Source organism: Rhincodon typus, chromosome 6 (assembly GCF_021869965.1).
Source record: "Rhincodon typus isolate 14 chromosome 6, sRhiTyp1.1, whole genome shotgun sequence".
Taxonomy (NCBI): domain Eukaryota; kingdom Metazoa; phylum Chordata; class Chondrichthyes; order Orectolobiformes; family Rhincodontidae; genus Rhincodon; species Rhincodon typus.
This window is the reverse complement of record NC_063337.1, coordinates 383988-393916: the sequence shown is the minus strand read 5'-3', so window position 1 is coordinate 393916 and position 9929 is coordinate 383988. Positions and strand designations below refer to the sequence as shown.

At 42.8% G+C, this 9929-nt stretch overlaps 1 protein-coding gene across 1 annotated transcript in view; it reads left to right on the top strand.

Moving 5' to 3' along the window:
- The window catches only part of LOC109916110 (F-box/WD repeat-containing protein 7-like), a 194818-nt gene that overhangs the window by 159464 nt on the left and 25425 nt on the right, over positions 1 to 9929 (top strand). Inside the window, exon 5 of the mRNA XM_048597843.1 lies at positions 3685 to 3839. Coding sequence (XP_048453800.1) covers positions 3685 to 3839 — 155 coding nt within the window. The remainder of the gene's footprint in view (positions 1 to 3684; positions 3840 to 9929) is intronic.

Below are 9929 nucleotides of genomic sequence, written 5' to 3'. Positions count from 1 at the left end.
TGGAACCCAGTCACTCAGCTATTGGCAGACAAGGTAACCTTTACCATCAGAAGCTAATCACTGTTTTATAGAGCAGTCAGCTACTTGTTACCAGCCAGATATTCATTTGTGCAAAACCACCTGACTGCAGTTTGCCTATAACTCTGCTTTCCCCACGGTTTGGACCAAAACTGTGTAAACTGCGTTTAAAATGAGGGTCCGGTTACTTTTTTAAAAATGCAGACAATCCTTCAACAATCCTTGGTTTTAAAGCAGTCCTTTTCCAGTTTCAGACAATCAAAAACTTAGGAAAACAAAGAGATACAATCTTGCAATTAATGGGTAAAAGGCTAAGAGGAGAATTGAAGGTGCTCGGAGATTGGAATGCAATGCATGAAAGGGAGTGAATTAGAAATTCTTCTAACGTTTTATATTTAGATAATCATTGCATTGCTGCAGCCTCCAGGACACTGGGCCAAAAGTTGGAAAATGGAATTATTGAAGTCAAATCTTTCTTGACATGCATGGGCGTGATGTCTCAAATGGTCTTCCGTATTGCAAGTGTCTCAAAAAAGAATTGATCTTTTCACTTCTGGATTTAGATGAGAAGAGATGGGAAAAGTTTGAAGTGGGACATAAACATTGATAAGAACTGGTTAGGCTGGATGGTCTGTCTCGGTGTTGGGTACCTTGTGTAATCCCTACTTGAACCCAAACTGTCTTTGGGCAATGAAGATTATTAGTTTGATTTAAGGGACAAATGACATAATGAGCTCACTGAATAGTGGGACAGGCTTGAGGGACTATTTCTGTTGATCAATTCTTAGGCTTGGAGTTCTGGAATTCCTTGAGGCTGTAGACATGGTCGTCCAACTAGTGGGTTTGCTTGCAGATGTTTTGTCACCCTGCTAGGTAACATCATCGGTGCGCCTCTGGTGAAGCATTGGTGTTCTGTCCCACTTGTTATTTATGTGCCTTAGTTTGCTGGGTTGTTTGCCATTACACAAAGCATTGAAAAACAGAACTGAAAGTATCGGGTCTGGTTCAGCGTGTTTTTTGATGGAGTTCTGGTTGGAATGCCAGGTCTCCAGGAATTCCCTGGCATGTCTTTGTTTGGCGCATGCTACTAAGGATGTGTTGTCCCAGTTGAATTCATGTCCTTTGTCCGTATGTATTAAGACCAGTGAGAATTAGTCATGTCTCTTGGTGGCTAGTTGGTATTTGTGTATCCTTATTGTCAGTTTTCTTCCATGTAATGCTTTTCATAGTCCTTGCATGGTATTTTGTATATTATTTTAGTTTTATTGGTTGTGGGAATGGGATCCTTCATGTTCGTCAGTAGCTGTTGCAGAGTGGTTGTTGGTTTGTGGGTTACTCTGATACCGAAGGGTCTGAGTAGTCTTGTGGCCATCTCTGATGTACGGTAGGGTGACTAGTGTGTCTGGCCGTGTTATGTCGTCTTGTTGTGGTCTGTCGCGGAGATAACGGCAGATTGTGCTTTTTGGGTCTCCGTTCCTTTTAAAAACTCTGTATAAATGTTCCTGTTCTGCTTTGCGCAATTCTGGATTGCTGCAGTGTGTTGCGACCCGTTTGAATAATGTCCTGATGCAGCTCCGTTTATGGGTGTTGGGGTGGTTGCTGGAGTAATTAAATATCTAGTCTGCATGTGTGGTCTTTCTGTGTAAGCAAGTTTGGAGTTCCCCGTTCTTACGTTTTACCACTATACCTATCTAGGAAGGGTAATCGGTTATTGTTCTCTTTTTCTTTTGTGAAATTTATTCCGGCGAGGGTGTTGTTTGTGTGTTGGTGGGTTTCTTCTAGTCTTGTGCATTTGGATTGTCATGAAGGTGTTGTCTACATAGTGCACCCAGAGTTTGGGTTGTCTCGTGGGGAACGCTGTTTGTTCTAACCTTTGCATTACCTCTTCTGCAATCAGTCCTGATATTGGAGATCTCATTGGTGTTCCATTGATTTGTTTGAATATATGGACATTGAAGCTAATGCAATATGCAAAATACCATGCAAGGGCTGTGAAAAGTATTACATAGAGCAAACTGGAAGAATATTGACAATAAGGATACACGAGCACCAACTAGCCACCAAAAGACATAACTAATTCTCACTGGTCTCAATAAACATAGGCAAAGAAGGACACAAAATCAACTGGGACAACATATCCATAATAGCATGAGCCAAACAGAGAGATGCCAAGGCATTCCTGGAGGCCTGGCATTCCAACTGGATCTCCATCAACAAACCAATTGAACTGGACCTGATATACAAACCACTGAGAAAACGAACCAGAAGTAATGCCGAGCATCCCAGCAAACTGAGGCTTATAAATAACAAGTGGGACAGAACACCGACGCTTCACCAAAGGCGCATTGACGATGTTACCTATCAGGGTGATGAAACATCTGCAACCAAACACACCAGTTCAGTGAACAAGTCTACAGCCTCATCCACAACCAAGCTACAAATCTTAAAAATCTGAAATTCCTTCCCTTAACCTTATCTTCTCTTAGAGTCCTCTTGCACTTGCAACTTTCACTGTACTTCTTGCCACAGATGCTCCCAACCCTGCTGAATTTCTCCAGCATTTCTTTTTATTTCATATTCCTCTGCGTTTGACCGCAGTTCTCCACCTCACTTCTTCCATATGACATGTCTTATAACCAGCCTCTGTAACTGTCCTATTATGTCCTCATCATAGAATCATAGATTTTTCATCATAGAATCTCTACAGTGTGGAAACAGCCCCTTTGGCCCAACAAGTCCACACCGACCCTCACACACCCACCCAAACTCATCCCCCTAACCCACCTAATGTACAAATCCCTGAACACTACGGGCAAGTTAGCATGACCTATCCACCTAGCCTGCACATCTTTGGATTGTGGGAGGAAACCAGAGCACCCAGAGGAAACTCATGCAGACACGGGGAGAATGTGCAAACTCCACACAGACAGTCGCCCGAGGGTAGAATTGAACTTGGGTCCCTGGTGCTGTGAGGCAGCAGTGCTAATCACTGAGCCACCGTGCCGCCCATTCACAATGATCCACACCGTCTATTAATGCTGCCATTGAAACATATTGGAGGTTTTACTGTGTTAACGATGCTTTCTAGGTGCAAGTAGTTCACTTCACATGTACTCCTGCAAGCAGTGATGAGCAGAGTTCAAGAGTGGTTTTCTTTTTTTTTTACCCTCCTCTACCATCCAGACACAGCCCAAGTACATTTATGGCCAATTCTAGTGCGCTGGAAATCATTTAAGAGCAGCAATCAAACTTGAAATTTAAAAGTCTGTTGTTGTCTGAGTACTACATTGCATACCTGTGTACAGTCTAATCTTGAGAGAAGCTCAATTGACTATTCTTGCCCTCTTGCCACTACATAACTGTGGAACATACTTTAATCAATGGTGTTTTATAAAGTAAAGGTTCACACTGATGTTTCATTGTCAAACAAGACGACAAATGTATATCTCACTATCTGCGGTCTGAAAAGTTTTAAATAATGTTTAGAAATATGAAATTCTGACTGTAAAATTAGTTGCCATATGATTGAAGTTGACTGCCATACAATCAGACTGATAGTAACCTTTTTGAGAGGTGATTTCTTTTTATTCTGTAATGTTGAGACTGACCATGTTTAAAACTCTTGACGCCCTCCTGATTCTGCAATCCTCTGTTTGTGTGGAGCAGTTTTACAGTGTCTGCTATTTCTGTTTTGCAGCTGGCACTCTACGTCCTGTCATTTCTGGAACCACGAGACCTGCTGCGGGCAGCACAGACTTGTCGGTACTGGCGCATCTTAGCTGAGGACAATTTACTCTGGAGGGAGAAATGCAGGGAAGAAGGTCAGTGTCAAAGTGGTGGCATATTAACATCATAATTGTCAGCTGCATCAGTGCCCACAGAGGTGACCATAACCTTATTCTCTGAGGAACACTGAGCATCCTTGATAGCTTGTGCAGTTTCTCATTGAGGAGCGTCTGCCAATTGGTCCATCCATTTCCAATGCTATGCTGAGGTAGGATTTGAGGGACCCTGAGTTATGTTGTAGTGTTGAACCAAACAATAATTGAATACCTTAATTTGTTCATTTCCTCCTACACTATCAGACTGCGGAATTTGCTAGATTGTGATCTGTTGTGAGAATTTGAGCGCATTTGTCACACTCTCTTTCTAAGGGCAGCTGACAAATCCCCCTGGCCACTCTGCTGAGAGCAGAAATCTCAACAGATCCAACATCTCAGGCTCTACTATTGTGTGTCATTGAAATATAATGCTTTATTTTTAAATTTATATCTATTATCAGTTAGGCTGCAGAATTGATATTTGTCCATATCGTCCAGACCTGTTCTGTAGCCTTTATCTTCTAACATGACTGTGCCAGCATGATTATTCAATGAACAATGGCCAAATTCTCTCTCACCCCAATTCAACTCTCAACACCTCTTTTGTATGTGATTCATAATGCACCATGACCAGTCTTTCATGACTTGAATCTCTAATTATGTCTGGTCACTAAGATCTCATTTGTCCTAAGATCTTACTTCAAATGTCAATGGTTGTTCAAGGAAAACACTAATGTCAGAGACTCAGCAAACAAAACTTTTTAGATGTGCACTAAAATAAAAAGCATCATGAGATTCAAATTGCTAAACATTGGTCGTGGTGTTTCATCAATCACATATATTTGAGCTAATGTCCACAATGGGCCAAATGGACAAAAAAAAATTGATAATGGGCCTTCAACTGATCTTTTGTGGAAGAGAGTTCTGAACTTTGTGGAGACGTCTTACTACATTTCTCTCAAAGATCTGGCTGTAATTTTTAGCCGATGTTTTCTCACCCTCGACTCTGTTCAGAAGGTGTTTGTCTGACTCATCCATTCTGCCTAATATTTAGTGTAGGAGCATAATTAGGCCATTCAAGTCTGCTCCGTCATTTGATCATGGCTAAAAGTTTGTTTTAAAGAAATTGTAAGTTTGCTTTGTGATGTGATTTTGTTCAGGGCTGAGTGTGTTGATGGCTTTGCCAACATTTAGTATTGCCCTTGAAAAGGTGGTGGTGAGCTGCCTTCTTGAACTGCTGCAGGCCATGTGCTGTAGATTGACCCACAATGTGCCTCAGGAAAGGATTTGCAGGATTTTGACCCAGCAACAGTGAAGGAACGGTGATTTATTTCCAAGTCAGGAAGGTGAGTGGCTTGGATGGTAACTTGCAGGTGGTGCTATTCTCATGTGTCTGCTGCATTTGTCCTTTTTGGTGCCAGAGGTCACGTGTTTGGAAGGTGCTGTTGTAGGAGTCCTCATGAATCACTGCAGTGCATCTTGTAAATCTGCATGTTATGACTGTGTGCCAGTGGTGAGAGAGTGAATGTTGAAGCTGGGAGCTGGAGCGCTGATAAGCTTCGTCCTGAATGATGTCGAGTTTCTTGAGTGTTACTGCAGCTGTGCTTATGCAGGCAAATGGGGAATATTCGATCATACTCCTGAATTGTACTTTGTGGATCATGGGCAGTCAGGAGGTGAGTTACTTGCTGCACTATTTGTATCCTCTAACCTGCTCTTGTGACTACAGTATCCATATGGCAAGCTTCAATTTCAGGTCAGTGGAAGCTCCAGGGTGTTAACAGTGGGGGATTCAGTGATAATGCCATTGAAATCCAAGGGACAATGGTTAGGTTCTGTTTTGATGGAAATGGATATTGCCTTGCACTGGCTACTTTCCTTTTATCTACCCAAGCCTGAATGTTGTCTATATGTTGCTGCATTTGGGCATTGACTGCTTTAGGATCTGTTAATAAGCAGTTATGTTGTAGTGGTGTAATGGTTCTTTTATTTGCCTAATAATACAGAGAATGTAATTTCACATCCCCAGTGAAGTAGTTTGTGCCTTCAAATTCAGTTCTACTAAAAACCTGGTGACCATTAAACTATCAGATGGTCATCAGGTGCAACAGGTTCTCAATTTTTCTTTGGGAAAGGAAACATACCTTTTATAGTCTGGGCTCAGTTTACTTTTGGATAGCCTCTGTTTCTTCCCATTGAACTCAGCCTTACCTAAATCTAGAATGTTTTGGCTTTTTTTATTCATTCATGGGATGAGGGCATCACTGGCTCGACAGCATTTATTGCCCATCCCTAATTGCCCAGAGGGTGGTTACGAGTCAACCACATTGCTGTGGGTCTGGAGTCACATGTAGGCCAGACCAGGTAAGGATGGCAGTTTCCTTCCCTAAAGGACATTAGTAACCAGATGGGTTTTTCCCGACAATCAACAATGGATTCACAGTCATCATTAGACTCTTAATTCTGGATGTTTATTGAATTCAAATTCCACCATGTGCCGTGGCAGGATTCGAACCCATGTCCCCAGAATGTTATCTGGGTCTCCGGATTAACGGTCCAGCAATAATACCACTAGGCCATTGCCTAGGCTATTTCTACATTTCTCCCTTTTGAAACGCTCTAAACTTAGTCTTATTGTGATTGCCCATTTATTTATTAAACAGTGATTAATTTTGCTGCAGAGAACTGCTGTGGGCACAGACACACAAAATTATCTGCTTAACCCAGTCGATATGAATGGTAAAACTTGGCTTTTTAAACCACTGTTGGCTTGCTACAAACTCTTCTAATCTGTGCACTCTTGCAATGTACATTTCTGCTGTTGTCAGGGGTCTTTTTAAATCACCATCTGTTCCTTATATTCTTGCTATCACCACCATGCTCATTATATCCTCTCATCATTGAAGTGATTTCATCTTTAGTCACACAGGCTACCCTTCCCTTGTCTGCCAGAATATGTTCATTTGTGATGGTCTGTGACTGTCTCTTTTCTCCTTAGCATTGATAAACTTTGCTCAGTGTTTGTCTTCACAAGAGCAGCTAATTCAATTCTTAGGAAAGTTATGGCCGAGGACTGTGGTTCTGTACCAGTGTACTCTTGAGGTTGTTGAAGTTGGTTGGCTCGCCAAGCTGGTTTCTTGTTTCTTGCAGTGATGCAAAGACTAGAAAGGACTGCCCTTCCGCAAATCCAACCAAAACTGTGGATATGCTACATAGACGACACCTTTGTCATCATTAAACGGACCAAATTAGAGGAGACACACAAATTTATAAACAACACCCTCACCGGAATAAAATTCACCAGAGAGGAGGAGAAGAACAAACACCCCCATTCCTGGACATCATGGTAGAGCGCAAGACAAATGGGGAACTGCAAACGAAAGTACACCGAAAAGCCCCACACACAGACCAGGCACTGAACTTCAACAGTAACCATCCCAGCACACACAAACGAAGCTGCGTGCGAACACTATTTAAAAGGGCAGCAACACGGAACTATGCCAAGAAGAAGAAGAATACCTCTTCCAGGTTTTCAAGGATAATGGATATCCAAAGAATTGGGTCAGAAGATGCCTACGCGAACAGCATTAGAAAGAGACTACACGCCCCAACACACTCATCACACTACCCTATATCAGAAACACATCAGAACTCACCACAAGATTCCTCCGACCGCTGGGCATGAGTGGCACACAAGCCCACATCAACCCTACAACAACTGCTCACCCGAACCAGGGACCCACTCCCTGCCATGGACAGGACCAATGTCATCTACAAGATTCCCTACAGAGACTGTGAGAAACACTACATTGGACAAACAGGAAGGAAACTAACAGCAAGAGTACATGAACACCAACTGGCTACAAAAAGGCATGACCAATGCTCACTCATCTCAATCCACATGGACAAGGAGAACCACCACTTCGACTGGGACAATAGCAAGATCCTGGGACAGGCTAGGCAGAGACAAGCATTAGAATTCCTAGAAACATGGCACTCCACAAAGCATGCTATTAATAAACACATTGAACTCGACCCCATATACGTTCCACTGCGAAGGAAACCTGGAAGTGAGGCAATCCGTCTCAACGGACCCCAGAGTTTAAAAACCAGGCAGGAAAACACACCGACACTTCATCAGAGGCTGCACCGAGGATGTTACCAAGCACGGTAACAAAATGTCTGCGAAACAAGAAACCAGCTGGGCAAGCCAACCAACCTCAACAACCTCGACACCCACAACCCGAGCTACAAATCTACTCCAAAACCTTAGTGTACTCTTGTTTAGGTACAGTTGTTCTCCTCAACCCCTTCTCCTGCTCCACTCCTTTCTCAAACCCTCCTCCAAATGTCCATTCTTCATGGCTCAGCATATTTTAGCTGAATTGTATCTGCGGTAGATGTTCCAGTTGGCCAGACTGCGAAAGCGATGGAGGGCTTTGTTGTGTGAGTGGAAAAGAATCCATCTGAATTCAACCCTCTTTTCTTTACCCATGCCCCAAAAAAGGAAAAGCCCTCCAACAGGAGCCATGAGATCAGGAGTAAATACAGTTACACCTTTTGCTCTCTTCAATAGGTCACTGGTTTGGTAGAGGCAATCACCAGGAAGAGCGAGGACAGATGATATATGGGAACATGACACTTGTAATACCCTTCTAAAGCTCGTATCATGATGACTGAGTTGTACAAGTATTCCTTCATTATTGCAGGATCAAAAGCCTGGAATTTGCTACTTAACGACATCAGATGCACCCACAAAGCGTGGACCATAATCTCTCAGTAGTACCTCTGTGACAGCACTAGGGACATGGTGACATCATGGTAGTATCTCTGGACAAATAATCTGGAGAAGGTGACTCTTTCCCTCGGCGCAAGGATTCAAATCCCATGTCAGCTGGTGGAATTTCAATTCAGACTGAAAGTTGAAAGTAAATCTGGAATTAAAAAGTAGACTCCGTAATGAGGCCATGATTGTCACAAAAAAGTGTCCCGGTTCTCTAATGTCCTTTGGGGGAGGAAACTACTGTACTTACTCAGTCTGGTTAAGATGTGACTCCAGACCCTATAGCAGTGGGCTGTTAACTGCGCTCTGGGTGACTTGGAATGGACATTAAATATTGGCCCAGTCAGCCTTGTCCACATCCTGTGAATGAATTTTTCAAGAAGCCACTCTGTTCAAGTGGCAATTGCAGGTGTGAAATAACTGCACAGAGGCCGGTATCCTGTCACCAAGTCACCCTTTATTCACATGGGGAGAGTCCTTGACACTGATCCAGCTCCCTCAGAGCCAGCTCTGAGTGAACAGATTCTCTGACACTCCTGTTCTTATCTACCAGCCAGGATTCCGTAATTGGGACTGTCAATCTGGTCCAATCAGGGAACTCACATTCTGTGAGGTCCACCTAGCTGACCTCGTGACAATCACTGCAGGGTGGACAACAAATATGTAACTTACCAAATGATGTCCAGCTGCCCTGAATGAATTTTGTAAAAGGCAGCTGTGATTCAAGATGGCAGTGCCTCGTCATCACTTTTTCGAGGGAGTGTAGGGATGAGTAATAACGGCTGTTCATGCCAGAAATGTATGAACCATTAGAAGAAAGCTGTACTGCCTGACCCATCTGGATAATCCCTGCTTGAGACCCTTTAGAAGACTGTTTCCAAGAAAAGTCATGGCAGTGCTGCTGATTCTCTTGATGTGATGGCTTAGCACTATTTGGCTGCACACTAGGATGTGCTTTCAATCTTTAAGTTATTGATTTTTTTTCCATATAAATTGTAATTACCCAAGGCTCAACAAAATATAATCAGCAAGGATATGAAGCATTGTGAAATAGCTCAAGTTATCCATCATGTTTGTCAGAGTGGAGGATATAGTGACTGAGCTCAGCTTTAATTTGCTAAGTATTCATATCTCTGTGTACTCAGACCTACCAGTGGTTTCTTGCTATAGAACATTACAGCGCAGTACAGGCCCTTCGGCCCTCGATGTTGCGCCGACCTGTGAAACCAATCTGAAGCCCATCTAACCTAAACTATTCCATTATCATCCATATGTTTATCCAATGACCATTTAAATGCCCTTAAAGT